This window comes from Amblyomma maculatum, chromosome 7, assembly GCF_055883805.1.
Source record: "Amblyomma maculatum isolate TAMU_Amacu chromosome 7, ASM5588380v1, whole genome shotgun sequence".
Taxonomy (NCBI): domain Eukaryota; kingdom Metazoa; phylum Arthropoda; class Arachnida; order Ixodida; family Ixodidae; genus Amblyomma; species Amblyomma maculatum.
The window spans coordinates 349,795-369,324 of record NC_139350.1 but is presented as its reverse complement, the minus strand read 5'-3'; the positions used below and the strand labels follow the sequence as shown (position 1 = coordinate 369,324).

Here is a 19,530-nt window from a genome sequence, read left to right as displayed (position 1 = left end):
CCAGCGAAACAGGTTGGTTTTGGTGGTAAGAATGTTGCTTTTTATTATTACTTTGTGGGAGTGTGAAGCCATCCTTTGAAAGCTAAAATACAGTCAAACCTCGATATAACGAACACGCATACAGTAAAACCTCGTTACAAGAGACACTCAAGGGACCCAAAAATCTTTTGTAAGCAAGGTCTCTTGTAACCAAAGATTCTAAAAGCACTGTGTTGATCAGTTTACTGCCCATCAGCATATAAATGCATTCACACGAATTAGCAGGAAATTGTTCAGGAAAGCTTAAAGAAGTTATTCATACTAGTATGCATTTTTGTGAGTGCAGAGTGTATTCGTTCCCAAATTCTGGAGGTAAAGCACTTCACTTTGCAAGCCTTCCTATTTCTCTAATACCTTTGAAGCACTCTTACTTGCTCGTCACCCTCAGACGCTGACACTTTTCTTCTGAAATGTCCTCGTGGTCATCCTCTATGGCACATGTGCCATTTACTTATGCAAGAATTGCATAGTCTGTAAGCTCTTCGGGAGCACACAAGATCCACATCTGCACATACGAATTCCTCAAGAGATCTGCTACCTCAGCAGTCTCTTGGTGGCTCGCCCAAGGACGCTTTCCACGGTATCCATATATGGGCCCTCTTATATCATGTCACATTTAAAGCCTGCTTGTCTGAAACAGTTTTTCACAGTTTGGCTTCTCAGGCCATTCCAGACACCTGAAATCACCTGAACAGCAAACTTAACATCAATTACTATATTGTACAGTCTTGCTGCCTGTCGAGCCAATAGGCGTTCTACCAACCTTGTTTTGTACAGCAACTTGACAGAGTGCATAATGCCTTTGTCTATTGGTTCAAGGTGGGGTGTGGAGTTTGGAGGGAAAAAATAACTTTGATGCTGCAAGAGGCATTGTCCACAAAGAGAAAGACATCAGGATTCTGAGCTTTCATCTTGTGATCAAATTTTAACAGCAAGGAGTTAAAAATGCTGGACGTCATTCATGCATTTTGATTTGCTTTGTAAGTGACAGTAATGCATTGCCAGTGGCTGAAACAATGGGGTCGTCTTCATTTTTCAATCATGGGGAAGCGCTCCTTCTCAGTTCCTAAGATATTGCAACAAAAAGGATGCTGATATAGAACAGAATTTAGTTAAGGGAATCCGAAGTGCATCATGTACGAGTTGGTATGTGTCAGCTCAATTGCATGAGCACACCTGGGTTGTGTCTCTTATAAATAATGAATTTACTGTAGGGACCTGAAAAAGTTGTCCTTAGTAACCAAGTGTCTCTTGTAACCATGTCTCTTGTATGTAATGTTGTTAACATGGCAGACATAGGAAAACCAACCAAACCATTTTCAAATGTCTCTTATAACCGATTGTCTCTTGTAACAGTGTCTCTTGTAACAAGATTTAACTGCATAACGAATTATTGAATATATCGAACTCTTCCGAAATATTTTTGTCAAACACATGTATTTTTAACTTCCCGTAGCGAACGCGGTTCGGCATAAAACGGATATTATGAACTTTGCGAAGCCAAGCACTACCTCACTTTAATAGCAGGAGGCGGGCTTCGTTGCACTACATGTGTGTTGTGCGGCGCAGCAAACGTTCAGGACTACCTCACAGGCGCTGACAGCGCCATAGATGCCACGACGGCATTGGGAGTTAACAGCCAAAGAAATTTATGGTCTCCGAGATCACCTCCGCGCGCCTGTTTGTGCGCGCAGAAGTGATCTCGGAGGCCATAAGAAATCGTTCGCATCTCACTATCACTGACAGCGATCGAATGTTGCTTTTGCCTTTTTGCGTCTTTCACGTTTTTTGGTTTTAGTGTTAGCAGCGGCATCGCGATGTGGCCGTCATAGCATTCAGCGGAGGCTACGTCGGTCGTCATGTCAAGTGTAGTGCGCAGGTGTGCGTAGTGCTGTAATGGCGGTGAACGTGAAAATAAGGGCAGCACTGACGTTAAAGACCAAGCTCAAGATAAAATCGGGGCCTTCAAGGCAGTTTACAAGAGGAGACCGATTAACACTCTTCTCGTGAAGCTTCTTATGAAGCAGGACTTGAAGATCGACTTGCTGGGAGCATTAAAGCGGCATGGGACAGTGTGAAATGCGAAACGATTGCCAACTGCTTTCGGCACGCAGGTTTTGTTCCAGCAGAGGCCCGTGCATCAAGTGACGATGGGGACGATCCCGACGAAGAAGAAGCAGAGCTCCGCGAGCTCGATGAGCCTGGAACGATTTTTCATGTTTTGTTGGTGACATGCCCGCAACAATGACTGTAGAGGACTTTGTAGGTGGCGACGACATCGTGGCGACCTCGGCTGTACTGACGGATGCCGAAATCGCTGTGGAAGTTTCTGAACATCCCGCATACGAAGCTCAGGCTGACCCTGCCGACGATGAGAACATTCCGACTTCACAAGAAGCGCTTGCTGCATTGGATTTACTGCGCCACCACTGCAGTGCTATTGAGAGCAGTGGGTTTGCCCTTGTTGAGTGTTTGCAAACTGATGAACAGGGCATGATATGGAATGCGATCAACACAACAAAGCAGGCCGCGATAAAGCAGTTCTTTGCGCGTAAATAAATGGACGTGACCAAAGTAGGCACCCTCCGAGATGCTGTGCCTTCTCTGATTGAATTTTGCTGCTCTTGCATGTATTTTCTACGAAATTTTATGTTACGAATTATGAATAGAGCGAACTATTTTACGATTTTTTGACTGTTCGTTATAACAAGGTTTCACTGTATAAGTCTACTAGCTCATACAAGCCTTAATGTGAGCGACGACTTGGTTCGAGGCATCAATCATGCACTTGGAAATGGGTCAGACCTGATCCTCTCAAAGCCACTGCGAATGCCTAAACATATTTTTTTTTTTAACAATGCCCATACTTGCGAACCTGGTGACATCAAAAATCGGAATGTTTTATTCGTGCTAAAGGAAGAGTGGGGGGGGAATGCACTTTCAGGCAGTATTAAATGAGTCTTAATCTAAACAGCCTAAACCAATTCAACATAACCACAAGCAGCAACAGCAAGCAAGAAATGCAACTAGAGCTTGTGGGGCTCCGCAGCCCCTTTAGGTGTTTTAAGCCGCGCGCGCGTCTTTCTATTTGTATTGTGTTTGCACGGGCAGAGCGAGTGTGCATGAGCAAGCAGATAATCTTGGGGGGCGTGATGTTAGCGTCGACAGACGAGGGTAGATAAGCGCGTCAGAAGCGAGGCGCGGGGCTTTTTTGCGCTGGCGGAAAGGCCGGCGCGGGGCAACCGGCGAGCGTCATGGGCCAGCAGGGTGTGCACGGACGACCGAAAGAAGATCGCCGACGCGAAGATGCAAGCAGTGCCTGCAGGAACAGCCTAGGCGTATTTCTGTGAGTTGCTGTGCCGCGAGGAGCAATCTTTCTTGTGTCGCCGTTAGCGCTTTGGCCCCATTGCTCGTTTTATTCGCTCCGCAGTGTGTGTTGTTTCGCCGCGGTAAGGCCCTGACATTCTTCCCGCTTTCCGTTGGTGTTCTATTGTCGCGCGCACGAACAGCCTGTTCTCAGCGCAGTAGCGCCTTATGTTTCTCTGTTTTGCTTTTTTGTTTATCCGGAATAAACCGGTGTTTTTAAGAGACTGAATTTGTCACTCGTCCGGCGAGACCATGGCTCGCGGACCCATTTTTTGAATGCAAGGCCTTCATCTGGCGCCCAACGTGATTTTTGCTCGAACTTTGGTTTGACCCGCGAGTGTCGCAACTTTAGTGAGAACATTCCATGTTTTCATGCGTAGCTATGGCGGATAATCTCAATTTATCTGGCGCAAGCGCCCAGTTGAAAGCTGAATTTCCACCTCCCACCCATGCGGGTTCTATGCATGAGCAATTAGGAGACCAGAAAAGTGAACCGTCGGATTTTCAAAGCGTAATTATTGGCCTACTGTCCCAGCTACTTGCGTCAAAGGCACAATTTAAAGAAGTGATGGGAAGCGAGCCAGTTTCGTTAACGCCCACTCCCTTGTATCGAGATAACCATCTGCAGCTAAATTTGCCCGTGCCGAGGTTTGAAGGATACGCCGACAAGAAAAATGTTTGCGATTTTCTTCATGAACTCGATGACTATCAGATGGCAATGGCAATTTCGGACAGTGCTCTGGTCACACGTGTGATTCCTGTAGCTTTAGTAGGTTCCGCAGCAACCTGGAGGCGTAGACAGCGGCCATTCACAACAAAACAGGACTTTGTACAGCGTTTTCGGGAAGAGTTTTTGCCGCCTGACTACATCATCCGCATCAAGGATAAGCTTTGTGCCAGGACGCAAGGCGAACACGAGGGTTTGCTCGAGTTTTTGCGCAGCTTTCAAGAGCTGCACGAGCGGGCAGATCCTGGAGCTCCGGAACCAGAGAAAGTGGCTCATGCCATACATCGCTGCCATCCGAGGTACCAGCCATACCTCCGGCGCCGCCAGTTCATGGACTTCGAGGACATGGCCAGGGAGGCCTCCCGCATCGAGGCATCTTTTCTGGCGGAGCTCAATGTGGGCAAAGGAGCGTGGCCAACACAGAGCCTGGTGTTTTGGTCATCTCATCACCCGACGGCCAGGGTATGGGGCTGCCGCAGACGTCAGCCTAAGCGACGTAAGGGACGAGGAAAGAAGTCGTCTCCTCTGGCCCAGACAGCCCCGGCACCAGAGGTAATTGGCGGCCCCTTGGAACGTGAATCACGGCCCGAGGATATGAAGTACCAACCGGTAAGCGATTTGCCGTCCACTTTCCGCCTCCAGGATGCCTGCCCTGATAATGCACCATTGGTGGCTGTCAAAATAGCGGGGATAGAAGTTCCCGCTCTACTGGATACAGGTTCCACTGTTTGTTTTTGGCGATAAGGTCAAGCGAGCATGTGATTCAAGACATTTGCAGTTACGAGAAGTGACTACAAAGCTTCGGATGGCGCCGCCACAGATAGCGTCAGCAACCTCTGCAGCACGTCTAACAGTTACCGTGAATGGTCGCAAAATAAGGCAGCGCTTTCTGCATCCTCGCGGACTCTCTTGTCCGGTAATTTTGGGCCGTAACTTCATCTCGAAGGCAGGAATCATTGTCGACCTACATTCAGGCAGCTACAGATACGGCATTAATGCAGAACCACTGAAGTTCATTACAAAGATAACAGAGCGTCCCTCAAATCTTCTGGTCACGGATCCCCCCTCAGTCGGAGTGGCAGAAAGTGGTGTTCTCACTGTCCTGCAGTCTTTCACAGGGTCACAAACGGAGAGATCCAGAATCCAGGAGACACTCGAGCCCTTCGCTACCATGTTCACGGAGGCTCCTGGAAAAGCTAACGTGCTGACGCACAGGATTGACACCGGCAGCTCCCGCCCGATCCGTTTCAACCCCAGGCCGTTGAGCGTCCACAAGCGAGGACTCCTGGATGCCGCTCTGGATGAAATGGTGGCTACCGGTGCAGTAAGACCCTCAAAGAGCCCTTGGGCTTTTCCCGTTGTTCTTGCGCCTAAGAAAGACGGCACAGCCCGCTTATGTGTCGACTATCGGCGGCTGAACGCTGTAACAGTCAGAGATTTGTACCCTTTTCCGTCAGTCGACTCTGTTATGTATACGCATGGATCAGCGAAATTCTTCACTACTCTAGACTGTAGCAGGGGTTTTCTGCAGATACCGATTGCCCAGCGTGACATCGAAAAAACTGCATTCACTTGCCATCGGGGCTTATTCGAGTTTGTTCGACTGCCTTTCGGTTTATGCAATTCGCCTGCTACCTTCCAGCGCGTGATGGATATAGTGCTCGGAGACGCGAAATTCAACTAAGCAATGGCATACATGGACGACGTCGTGGTGTTTTCAGAAAGCCTAGATGAGCATCTGATCCATTTAACCACTGTTTTGCAACGAATGAAGGACGCAGGCATCACCATTATTCCACGCAAAGTGCAGTTGGTTTCGCGCAGAATCAACCTGCTTGGTTTCATTGTTGAACAGGGCGCAGTCCGGCCTGACGAGGAGAAACTGCAGGTCATGTTGCAGCTGCCATCCCCAACAAACGTCAAGAGCCTGCAGCGATTCTTGGGCATGGTCGGTTTCCACCGCCACTTTATTCCAAACTGTGCGGACCTGGCAAGACCCCTTCATCAGCTTCTCCGGAAAGGCGCCCGTTGGTCCTGGACAGACACGGAGCAGGAATCGTTTCGGGCGCTGTCAACAGCTATCGCCGATACTGCTCGTCTGCGGCTCCCGGACCTAAACCGGCCCTTTACAGTGCAGACTGATGCGAGTGAGTATGCAATAGGTGCTGTTTCACTTCAGGATCACGAAGGGAAGCTTTGCCCCTTGGCATTTGCAAGTCGCACTCTCTCATCACCGGAACGAAACTACACGGTAACAGAGAAAGAGTGCTTGGCAATTGTATTTGCGCTAAAAAAGTTTGACATGTATGTGGATGGGGCTGAGTTTACAATTCAGACCGATCATCAGGCATTGTCCTGGTTGTCAAAGCTGCAAAACCCAGCCGGCCGTCTAGCCCGCTGGGTGCTCGCTCTTCAGAAATATAATTACAGGGTGGAGTACAAGAAAGGCACCTTCAACAAGGGAGCCGACGCCCTGTCCCGAGCTCCGTTACCTGCAGATGGCGAGCAAGCACCGCAAGTCCTGGTGATCGCAGAAGCCGCTGATGCCTGGGGACCGCTGGTTTCCCGTCAACAGCTGCTCCAAGCTCAGCTAAGCGATCCTCAGTGCATCCAAATAAGAAAGGGCCTGGACAGCGCCAACCCTGCAGGAAGCACAGTGCCTACCGGCAGCTATGACTGCTACCTGGAAGCAGAGGATGGACTTCTCCTGAGATATATACCCGCTGCCGACACAGATGGTGGTGAGTCTCCATTTCGTGTTGTCGTACCAAAGAGCCTGCGCAAGCTCTTTTTAGAGTATTTTCACGACACACGCCTTGCAGGCCACAGCGATGGCAAGAAAACATGAAAAGTTGGGTCGCATCGTGACTTGGCCCCGCATGAGAAAGGATGTCGTGGCATCATCATCATCATCATCATCAGCCTGATTATACCCACTGCAGGGCGAAGGCCTCTCCCATATTTCTCCACTTAACCCGGTTCTGTGCAAGCTGCATCCATTTGACCCCTGCGAACTTCTTAATCTCATCCGCCCACCTAACTTTCTGCCGCCCCCTGCTACGCTTTCCTTCCCTTGGAATCCAGTTTGTTACCCTCAGCGACCATCGGTTATCCTCTCTTCGCACTACATGTCCTGACCATGTCCATTTCTTCTTCTTAATTTCTACTAGAATGTCGGTAACTTGAGTTATTTCTCTGACCCACTCTGCACGCTTTCTATCTCTTAATGTTACCCCTACCATTTTTCATTCCATAGCCCTCTGGGTTGTTCTCAACTTAAGTAGAACTCTCTTGGTTAGCCTCCACGTTTCAGCCCCATAGGTGAGTACAGGCAAGATGCAACTGTTGTATACTTTCCTCTTGAGCGATACCGGTAAGCTGCTAGTCATAATCCGCGAGTGCTTGCCAAATGCGCTCCATCCCAATCTTATTCTTCTTGTTATTTCCTTTTCATGGTCCGGATCTGCGGTTACTACCTGTCCTAAGTAGACATATTCGTCCACTACTTCCAGTATTTCACTACCTAATGCAAACTGCTGTTCCTTCCCGAGGCTGTTGAACATTACCTTAGTCTTCTGCATAATGATTTTCAAGCCTACCTTTCTACTTTTCCTGTCTAGGTCATCAATCATTATTTGCAGTTCATCCCCCGAGTTGCTTAGCAAGGCAATGTCATCAGCAAATCGCAGATTACTGAGGTATTCTCCATCTACCCTTATCCCTAACTGCTCCCATTCCAAGTCTCTGAATACTTCCTCTAAACAAGCCTTGAATAGTACTGGAGAGATTGTGTCTCCTTGCCTAACACCTTTCTTTATAGAAATTTTGTTACTTTCTTTATGCAGAACTATGGTTGCTGTGCAGCCACTATATATATCTTCCAGCACTTTCACGTACGTCGTGGCATACGTCCGTACTTGTCTTACATGCCAGACAGCGAAGGAAAGGGGAGGTAAACCACCGGGCTTCTTGCAACCTGTGGAGAGCTGTTACCCGTGGGAAATTGTTGCCTGCGACGTAATGGGCCCTTATCCTAGATCTGTGAAAGGAAATCGCTACTTGCTAGTGGTCACTGATCATTTTTCTAAATGGGTTGAATTATACCCGCTGCGTAAACTGGACTCAAAAGTAGTCTGGGATAGACTCCTAGACGCATTCACTCGATTCGGCTTCCCGGCGCAGCTAATCACTGATAATGTGACGTATTTCACGGGCAGGATATTTGCTGACACCTGCAAAGCTCTTGGCGTGCAGCACAAAAAGACTACGCCCTACCATCCTCAGGCCAACATCACAGAGCGGGTCAACAGAAACCTGAAAAACATGCTCGTGGCTTTCACGGAACGTCACAAAGACTGGGATTTGCGAGTGCAGGAGATGGCTTTCGCCACAAGAACCACAGTAAACCGGTCGACTGGTTTTACGCCGGCAGCTATTCTTCTTGGCCGTGAGCTTCGATTTGTTGAGTGTTTGCAAACTGTTGAACAGGGCATGATATGGAATGCGATCAACACAACAAAGCAGGCCGCGATAAAGCAGTTCTTTGCGCGTAAATAAATGGACGTGACCAAAGTAGGCACCCTCTGAGATGCTGTGCCTTCTCTGATTGAATTTTGCTGCTCTTGCATGTATTTTCTACGAAATTTTATGTTACGAATTATGAATAGAGCGAACTATTTTACGATTTTTTGACTGTTCGTTATAACAAGGTTTCACTGTATAAGTCTACTAGCTCATACAAGCCTTAATGTGAGCGACGACTTGGTTCGAGGCATCAATCATGCACTTGGAAATGGGTCAGACCTGCTCCTCTCAAAGCCACTGCGAATGCCTAAACATTTTTTTTTTTTTTAACAATGCCCATACTTGCGAACCTGGTGACATCAAAAATCGGAATGTTTTATTCGTGCTAAAGGAAGAGTGGGGGGGGAATGCACTTTCAGGCAGTATTAAATGAGTCTTAATCTAAACAGCCCAAACCAATGCAACATAACCACAAGCAGCAACAGCAAGCAAGAAATGCAACTAGAGCTTGTGGGGCTCCGCAGCCCCTTTAGGTGTTTTAAGCCGCGCGCGCGTCTTTCTATTTGTATTGTGTTTGCACGGGCAGAGCGAGTGCGCATGAGCAAGCAGATAATCTTGGGGGGCGTGATGTTAGCGGCGACAGACGAGGGTAGATAAGCGCGTCAGAAGCGAGGCGCGGGGCTTTTTTGCGCCGGCGGAAAGGCCGGCGCGGGGCAACCAGCGAGCGTCATGGGCCAGCAGGGTGTGCACGGACGACCGAAAGAAGATCGCCGACGCGAAGATGGAAGCAGTGCCTGCAGGAACAGCCTAGGCGTATTTCTGTGAGTTGCTGTGCCGCGAGGAGCCATCTTTCTTGTGTCGCCGTTAGCGCTTTGGCCTCATTGCTCGTTTTATTCTCTCCGCAGTGTGTGTTGTTTCGCCGCAGTAAGGCCCTGACATTCTTCCCGCTTTCCGTTGGTGTTCTATTGTCGCGCGCATGAACAGCCTGTTCTCAGCGCAATAGCGCCTTATGTTTCTCTGTTTTGCTTTTTTTGTTCATCCGGAATAAACCGGTGTTTTTAAGAGACTGGATTTGTCACTCGTCGGGCGAGACCATGGCTCGCGGACCCATTTTTTGAAGGCGAGGCCTTCAAGCTGTGTGCAGCCGCCAAAGTTCTCACTATGCATCCGCAGCCGACACAAACTGATTGGCAGCTTCAGCGTGTGGTTTTAGTTCTTCAATGCAAAACAATTACAGTCGAACCCGGATATATCGAACTCGAAGGGGATCGCGAAATAGTTCGATATACAGTCGAACCCGGATATATCGAACTCGAAGGGGATCGCGAAATAGTTCGATATATCGATAATTCGATATAGAAAAATCGGCTTGTGACGGCACTTACGATGCCAAAAAACGATACCGTATTTGTCGCGTAATCAACCCACTCGTATAATGAACCCAGCCTGCACTTTTGCAAGGAGAATTTGAAAAAGATAATAAGCGTTAAGGCCAGCTGGCTCACATGCAAGCGATTGAGCGATATCAGCGACGAGCGGCAGCGACAGAGCGATAATTTTCAAACTTGTTGGAACTGCGTCCCTCTCGCTGCTCGAGCCACCGCGGCAGCTCTAAACAAGGTTTCTGTGTTGCCGCGGCAGAAATCGCAAGCGTTTTCGCTTGCATGTCGATGGCGCGCGTCACTCCGTTTCGGTCGTCTCAGCCACAGCTCATTTCTTGGCAGTGTGCCAAGATGCTGCGCAGCGATAACGTCGGGGCGGGCGCGTTTATCTTTTTAGAGCTCCTGCGGTGGCGGGGAGCGAACTTGGCAGAGTGCCCGTAATGGCTTGATTGCACAAGTCTGGTTCGATTTATCACGCCACGCACGCTTGGGGCGGCGTCATGATCGCAGCAGCTGACCGCGTGCTTTCGTTGACTCATACATCCAAGGATAAACGACTCCCGTAAAAAAAAAAAAAAAAAGTCCCTGCCGTTTCTTAACGTCCGAACAGCACAACGATAAGATAGGATGACTCGCAAAAAGAAAAACAAAGAGCTGCCGCTTTTTAATGTCCGCGGGCACCATAGCCACCTCGGCCGCCACGCACAGAGGGTTCGCAACACACGCTGGAGAAAGCGAGCGTCGACGCTTGTCTGAAAACAGGCTGAGCTGGCTTGGCGCATGCGTAGCGCGTGCTGAAGGAGAGAGATAGCTTGGCAAAAGAATGGGCACACCCACGCACATGACTTGCAAACGTCATGTGTTGGCGCGCGGAAAACGATAACTGCAGATGCGCGTGCCTTTGGGGAATGGGCGCGGCGTTGCCCAGACCAGCCGTCGCCGAACTGTCCTCTCTCATTCCTTCCGCAAGTGGCTTGAAAACGGCAAGCGGCAAACGGCCAAAGGTGATGCGATCGTCTTTGGGGAAGGCACACTTTCCAGTGCGTGATGCGGAGTTCGATATATCGAACGACCGGTGAAATGAAGTTCGATACATGGCACGGCTTTTCTATACTTTTACATGGGATTTTCAAGGGGATATTCCATGAGTTCGATATAACCAAAATTCGATATATCCGGGTTCGATATAACCGGGTTCGACTGTATCAATAACTCGATATACAAAAATCGGCTTGTGACGGCACTTACGATGCCAAAAAACGATACCGCATGTGTCGCGTAATCAACCCACTCGCATAATGAACCCACCCTCCACTTTTGCACCCGAGAATTTGAAAAAAAAAAAAAAAAATGCGTTAAGACCAGCTCGCTCACGATCTCAGCGACGAGCGGCAGCGACAGAGCGAAAAATTTCTAACTTGTTGGAGCTGCGTCCCTTTTGCCGCTCGAGCCACTGCGACAGCTCAATACAAGGTTTCTGTGTTGCTGCGGCAGAAATCGCGAGCGTTTTCGCTTGCATGTGGATGGCGCGCGTCACTCCGTTTCGGTCGTCGCATCCGCAGCTCATTTCTTGGCAGCGTGCCAAGATGCTGAGCAGCGATAACGTCAGGGCGCGTTTATCTTTTTATAGCTCCTCCGGTGGCCGGGAGCGAACTTGGCAGGGTGCCCGTGATGGCTTGATTGCACAAGCCTGGTTCGATTTATCACGCCGCGCTTAAGGCGGGCGTCATATTCGCAGCAGCAGACCGCGTGTTTCCGTTGATTCATACATGCAAAGATAAACGGCTCCAACCAAAAAAATTTAAAAAAGCCTGCCGCTTCTTAACGTCCGCAGCCGCCATATCTTACCCTACGTCGCGCGTACAGCACAACCCACAACGATAAAGGATGACTCTCGCAAAAAAAAAAAAAAGAAAAACAGAGAGAGCTGCCGCTTCTTAACATCTGCAGGCGCCATAGCCACGTCAGCCGCCGCACGCAGAGGGTTCGCAACATACGCTGGAGAAAGCGTCCGACGTCTGTCTGAAAACGGGCTGAGCTGGCTTGGCGCATGCGTAGCGCGTGCTGAAGGAGAGAGATAGCTTGGCAAAAGAATGGGCACACCCACGCACATGGCTTGCAAACGTCATGTGTTGGCGCACGGGAAACGATAACTGCAGATGCGCGCGCCTTTGGGGAATGGGCGCGGCGCTGTCCAGAACTGTCCCCTCTCATTCCTTCCGCGCGTGGCTTGAAAACGTCACGCGGCAAACGGCCAAGGGTGATGCGATCGTCTTTGGGGAAGGCACACTTTCCAGTGCGTGGTGCGGAGTTCGATATATCGAACGACCGGTGAAATTGAGTTCGATATATGACGCGGCTTTCCTATACTTTTACATGGGATTTTCAAGGGGATATTCCGTGAGTTCGATATAACCAAAATTCGATATATCCTGGTTCGATATAACCGGGTTCGACTGTATCAGCCTCTTTACACGCAATTTCGTCTGCGACTGTTGCTGGCCATAATGGTTCCAAAGGATGAGCTATCACACCACCTTTCGGCATTGCATAGCGCAGCTCAGTAACATGAGGCATGAAACCGAGCGCAATACAGGAGGATCAGATGGCATGACATCTGAGCAAAGATGCAGCAACGACCTTTCAACACCAAGCATGCAGAGAGGCTGCCCTTTAAGGGGAGACGCGGGTCTTAAAACGGTCGAAAATGGTCAAAAAGTCGATTTTGGGAAAAACTCATTTTCGGAAGGTTTATCCTTTCGAGCATCTACAGTAAAATTATTAACGCTGAATTCGGTCGGGAAATGCGATAAAATCGGCTTTCAAAACACCACGGCAGCGACGAAATGGCCCCGAAAAGAGAGACTTTGTTCGAACTTCCCGCGGGCGCCGCCGGCGTTGCAGCCGGCCGATCGCCGCCATCTTGGGCTTGTTTTGAAGCTGGTTTCTTTGTGCGCAATTTGAGCTATCTCAAAATGGCGTCGCTCAAGCAGAGCGGCGGTTCGGGCCGGTTTCCCGAAGGCCGTTTTCGGGTCGCTGATTGGCTCGCACGCGGCGCGCGCGCGACGCGCGCCGTTCCGCGCCTCCCATTGGCTGGTGTGACCGTCTACGTCATTTTTTTTTTCTTTCTCTTGCTTTCGCCGCTGTGGCTGTCGCTTCGTGCGCGTCTGTTTTTCGCTTCGTGCGCGTCTGTTTTTGCGCTCGTGTTTCTTTACACGCCGTGTTTCCGCCTTGTGCCGGGAGTTTCTCTTTGCGATCGAGATGCCGGGAGACAGTCGATTGAAACCGAGCACGCAACGAGCTTTTGGAAGCCGGAAGAAACGTCCGTGGAACAAAAAACAGCAGGCAGCGGCCACCAGTGCGTCGCCGGGGCCTGCAGTGCCGGACTCGTTGGATCCGCCGGGTACATCAAGCACGCTGCCCGATGACGACACCGCGGGACCAAGTTGCAGCACGAATCGTAACTCGGATCGTGGTACACTTCGTGTTGATGCTGTGTACTATTCGTCGACCGAGCAGGCGCAGCGTGTTGAGCGATCGGCGCAAGCAAAGTCCGTTCTGTCGGAAAAGTCTGCAACCCAGCGCAAGTTTGATCTTCTTGGCGTCAGTTCGAATTACCAGACAGCTGATGCTGGTACCCAATTCGTGATTGTGGACTTGAAGGTTTTGAACAATTTTTTCGCGCAAGCGAAGTGCGGAACCTGCGGCACAGGAAGTCTGCGTTTGAGCAAGGCAGCAGATAAGGAGTACGGCCTTGCTGTAAAGCTTCTGCTTGTCTGCGAAAACTGCGATTTCGAACAGAAGCAGTTCTCTTCCCCAAGAATAAGCGGAGCTGCCACCATCACTCCCTTCGAAGTCAACATGAGGGCAATGAAGGGCATACAGACAATTGGCAAAGGCGTGACTGCCCTTGCGGACTTCTGTGCTTGTATGAACCTCTCACACCGAGGCCTGCACCACAAGACCTTTCAGGGACACCTGAAAACTTTTGTGGAAGCCTGTGAGAGTACAGCGACCGCAAGTGAAGCTGCAAGTGCGGCAGTCGTCAAGAGTTTGTATGCAGACTTTTTGAATCCTGTCGGGAACATTGATGTGATATTTGATGGTTCCTGGATGACCCGTGGTCGTACCTCTCACATCAGTGTGGGCTGCATTGTTGAGCTGTACACTGGTCTCGTGATTGACCACGTTGTATACTCAAATTTCTGCCTTGGATGTGCCTTGGGGCCACAGCCACAAGATGAAGGGTACAGTGCCTGGCTCGCCACCCACGAGTGCCAACGAAACATAGACTGCAATTCTGGCCGCATGGAAGTGGAGGCAGCACTGACTATGTTTCGGAGGTCGCTGGCCAAGCACGGGCTGCGCTACACGACCGTGCTATCCGATGGAGACAGCCGGACATTTCATGCCTTGTCTGAAGCAGAAGTGTACGGCTTCATTCCAATTGAAAAGAAGGACTGCATCAACCATGTCCACAAGCGAATGGGGACTGCACTCCGGAATCTTGTCGAGAGGAAGAAGGCTCTGGGTGAGTCTCTTGGGGGAAAAGGCAAACTGACTCAGGACAAAATGAAGAAAATCACGAACTACTACGGCTATGCCCTGAGGAGCAACAGGAATGACGTTCCAGCCATGAAGAAGGCAGTGGAAGCTACACTCCTGCACATGACATCCACAGACGATGCCCCAAACCACTCGAAGTGCCCCGAGGGTGCTGACTCTTGGTGCAAGTATAATAGAGCCTTGACTAATGGTGACGTTCCACCTCCGCACAAGAGTGCCCTCCCGGCTTCGGTTAGGGCCGCTCTGGAGCCAGTGTTTGCCAGGCTCAGCGATGAGCACCTGCTGGCACGCTGCAGTGAGGGAAAGACGCAGAATGCGAGTGAGAGCCTACACTCTGTTATCTGGACCCAAACTTCAAAGAACGGGAATGCTTCACTGAAAAGTGTGAAACGAGCTGCTGCTGAGGCGGTTGCTGTTTACAACCAAGGGAGAAGGGCAACCAACGTAGCCATCGCTACAAGTCTAGGCTATGAAGCTGGAGATTGCCATGTTCGCCGAAGCATCGAAAAAGATGCACTACGTTTGCGCAAGGCAAATGAAGCTCAACAGAAGAGCACCAACACAAAAGAGGCTCTTGCAAGGCGGCACAAAACGGGAGCCACTGGAGACTACAGCCCGGGACTCCTTTGAAGACGTTAGCGGCCAACCGCTCGAGCATCGCACCCAACGGTCCTTTTCAGGGCCACCCAACTGTTTGCCTGGTGGAGCTCTAGTCTCCTTGGCTCCGGTCCTCTTTCACCTCAAAAAAAAAAAAAAAAAAAAAGTAAACCCCTAACTTCTCGAAAGTAACCTCTATAATTACATCACACTTACACATTCGACATTTTTTTTTTAAATGTTTCCTTGGATGGAATAAGACACTTTTTGTTTTGTTTTGTAGGGAAACTGATAGGGAACATCTGAGTAACATCTGTTGTCGAAGATTCTTTCCAATATTTTCTGCACTCGGTGTCAAAACTTCAAATGAGTTTTTCTCAGCTTCATGTTTTTTGGTGACATGACTAGCCTTACGGAACTTTTCATTGGGTTTTTGTGGTGCAATTTTAATAAATCTTATACCGTTGAATTCAGAAAGGTTTGAACTGTGGAGCTATGCTATTTTTATATTGCTAAGTTGAACATATCAAATTTATTGAACAATAGTGTCAGCTAATTATATTTTCGAATTGTGGGGCATCTACATAATTGAATATTTTTATACTGTGATGTACATCAATGATAATATAAATAGCATAGCTCCACATGGCAGGTCTTTGGCTACAACTACATTTTAATCGGAACGAAAAAATATTGAGGGAAACTGTCCTAACGACCCGTAAGAAATTACCAAATTAGGCTTTGGTTATTTCCCAATAACATTAGAACTAATTGAGATAGAGTAAAACTAATTACATTTTTGAAAACAGGAGGAAGAAATACATATACACACCCAATTTCGTTATTATATCTCTAAAAATAAAAATTTTCATTTTAAGACCAGTGTCTCCCCTTAACCGAGACCGAAGGTGGAGCCAGCAAAGTTTCTGCAACTTCTGCTACTGCAGTGGCTGTGCGATGCCGCTATAGTGAACTAGAATGCTTTCTATAATTCTAGTTCACTGTACTGTCACCAAAGAATTTGTCGCCTCCTACAAGAAATGACCACCACACTGTCACTGATCAAAACCAGTACGGCTTCTTACTCTTTGTATCGGGTGGCAGTTTGCGCCATCTATTCTATAAACCCCTTTTTCGCCTTCCCTTGAGCAGGTCTAATCAGCCAGTTGTTTTACGATTTCCCCTCTCCCTTGACATATCCCACCAATCTCCCAACAACCCCACTGTTATACTAACTTATTTCTCATCTATCTGTCCATCTTCCATGGCAGATCCCAAAGGGCCCACCAAATCGTCTGAGATGAGCAGGTGGAGTTTCAGGCACCTCAGCACTAGTATATTGTTACGTGGAAACTGAAAGTATTTACAGTGTATTTACAACCGCATAGCAGCAAGCAGCAACACGGAACCAGTCCCACTTCTTCGTCTTCACATTGTCCCTTCCGCAAGGTAAGAGAGGGAAACACTTCGTCTTCCTCATCGCGTAACATGACCCCCCCGCTGTGTAAGCGTCGTCCCGGCGCTAATCTGACAAAGAAGGCATCAGTTCGTATGGCTTCAGGCGCGAAACATGGACAATGTCAGTAGTGGGGTTAGAGGAGGAGGACGCGGGCACAAGAGGGGCAAGTTCATAAGTAATGTCAGTCACTTGGCGCACCACCCGATAAGGGCCACTATAGGGGGACAAAAGTTTCTCGGAGAGACCGATGCATGCGGCGTGCAGGAGACCATAAAAGAACCAAGGACCCAGGGTCATAGGTTACGTGGCAATGTCGCCTATCAGGCAGACTTCTGAGAAGTCTGAGAGATGAGGAGCTGACTACGGGTTACTTGGCGCGCTTCAGTGGCTTGCGCAATGGCGTCACTTGCGTAGGTAAGTTATGGGGCGGCCAGCAGGAGGAACCAGCGTGTCCAAAGGTAAAGCGGGGTGCCTGCCAAAGAGCAGGAAGGGTGAATACCCAGTCGTGTCGTGCTTGGAAGAATTGTAAGCAAAGGGCAGAGAAGCAGGCGGCCGCTGCAGAGTTCCGTCGTGCGGAGGCTGACGCCGAGATCAACGGCCACCTCCACCAAGATGTTACGTGGAAACTCGATGTATTTACAGTGTACTTACAACAGCATAGCAGCAAGCAGCAGCATGAAACCAGTCCCACTTCTTCGTCATCACCTTGTCCCTTCCGCGAAGCAAGAAAAGGAAAGACTTCGTCTTCCTCATCGCGTAACAATATGTTCAGTGGTCTCTATTTCAACTCCACAGGCTACCTGGCCAATGATGTTGATGGTGCTAACGTGGCCTCCGAAGGTGATGCTGGCAATTACGATGCGGCTGCAGGTCTCTTGGCGCAAAAACCGTTCATATGCAGGCAGAGGCTACTTATCGGAAGATGTAGCGCAGTGATCGTACAATCAGAAAGTTGTTCAAAAATCGGATATCTCCCCGGCATATCGAAAGGGTTGGCAGGTATGAACATCCCAATCAATTCTGGTTTTGATCCTTGAAAGAGCAATAATAAAACCCCCACCATCAACCTGAACTACACTCACTGCAGGGCAAAGGCCTTTCCCACATCCATTTAATTAACCCATTCCTGTGCCAGCTGCATCAACCTAATCCCCACAAACTTTCGAATCTCATCCAGCCCCCTAACGAGACCAGACACAGCTGTCATATACCCATATACCATCCTCTTGAGGGATTCTGTTAAGCTGCTAGTCATGATCTGTGAGCAGTTGCCAAATGCAATCTATCCAAATCTGGTTATTCTGATCATTTCCCTTTCGTGATCTGCAGTGACCACAACCTGTCCTAAGTAGACATATTCCCTTGCCATTTACAGTGCCTCACTACCTATCATAAATTGTTTTTCCTTTTCGAGGCTGCTGAACACTATTTCAGTACTTTGCATAATAATGATTAGGCCTACTATTCTACTCTTCCTGTATATGTATTTAATAATCCTCAGGGGTGAAAGCATGCTCTAGCCTTTTGAAAGCAGGCATGGGAGCAGCAAGTCCTATTTAGGAGCAGGTTTAAAGCAAAATATGAGCTAATTAGGAGCACCTTGGAGCAGGCTGAAGGGATTAAATACAATTGAGCACATTTTTTCTTTGTTCGCAACTAGTCCAAAACTGCACGAAAATTAGTTGTGTACCCGATTGACCGGTATTATTCAAAAGGATTGCAAGGGGTCTGAAGATTTTTGAGAATGAATTCATGAAAAAAAAAAGAATAAACACGAAAGGCAGCTAGTACAAAGAGTGATTGCGATAGATTAGCTGCTATTAATTTCAGTTCAGAATAAAACCAACACCCTCCTAAGCCACTATTGATGATACAAGACCATGACCGCACAATCGAACACCATGCATTGCGCGAAATCGCACCTGTTGCGGTGTAGCGGTCTACAGCAGCACGCGACCCACATATGAACGCCGTTGCAATCTCTTGTCGGGCTCTACGTGCCTGAACAGGTTGTGATGGTATAGGGTCCGCAAATCACTGATGTGACTGCCAGTGGAGCTGCACAATGTGAGAAATTCGTGGCGGAACGCGACCTGCGCAATGCCAACGGCGTGACCTGCTGTGGCACTGTATGTGCTACAAAAAGCTAGCGGTGGCCTGTGGTGCACACATCGACATTGCGATTGTCTGTGGAGCTGTATGCACTGCTAGTGGGAAGCTATGGCCATGCAGCCAAGAACACATCTGCGTGAATGGCTTTCCCATGCATGTGCATTGCTTTATAATAAATTTTGATGATGCAAATGTGTCTGCAGCTGCATCTATGTTGCTTCCTTTTTCTAGCGAGTGCATACTGTTGCTCAGTTGACAATTCTCGGCTAAATTTGGTGTTGTATATTTGCACTGGGCAAATGTTGCATAACTTGCCGTTTAAATGCAGGTCAGACTGCTACAAAATGTGCAATTGGCACAGCAATTCCACCTCTGCATCCTTTGCAATTCCTCCCCTGAGTCAGCAAGGCAATGCCATTTGCAAATCTTTGAGATTCCCTACCAATTCCTGTCCCTAAACAACAAAAAAAAAATGTAGTTTACAGGAAAGGAAAGGTGCAGTATCTAACACTTCTTAGTGGACACTGAACTGCCCCGGGAAGGGAGGAACGTGAGACAGAAAGAAGAAAGAGGTGCCATAGTGGAGGGCTACGAAACAATTTCTGCCAATACGACCCCTGTTTACTGCTCCCAATCCACGCTTTTGACCAATAACCAATGCTGCTCAGACAATCAAAATGACAAAACTCATCTGCTGAGATGGAGTGAAAGAGGTGCACTGTAGCATCTCTGGCACCACACTTGCGCATGGAAACCCA

At 48.8% G+C, this 19,530-nt stretch overlaps 2 protein-coding genes across 13 annotated transcripts in view; one reads left to right on the top strand and one right to left on the bottom strand.

Moving 5' to 3' along the window:
• The window catches only part of LOC146182567 (uncharacterized), a 115,056-nt gene that overhangs the window by 64,872 nt on the left and 30,654 nt on the right, over positions 1-19,530 (bottom strand). The window lies entirely within an intron of this gene.
• On the top strand, positions 13,206-16,092 carry LOC146182568 (uncharacterized). The gene has a single exon (XM_084608849.1). The coding sequence runs from the start codon at positions 13,300-13,302 to the stop codon at positions 15,232-15,234; it is 1,935 nt and encodes a 644-aa protein (XP_084464975.1). The 5' UTR covers positions 13,206-13,299; the 3' UTR covers positions 15,235-16,092.

What these genes read in the sequence shown, in the direction of transcription:
- LOC146182568 (XM_084608849.1), top strand. Translation starts at nt 13,300, where the DNA reads ATGCCGGGAGACAGTCGATTGAAACCGAGCACGCAACGAGCTTTTGGA.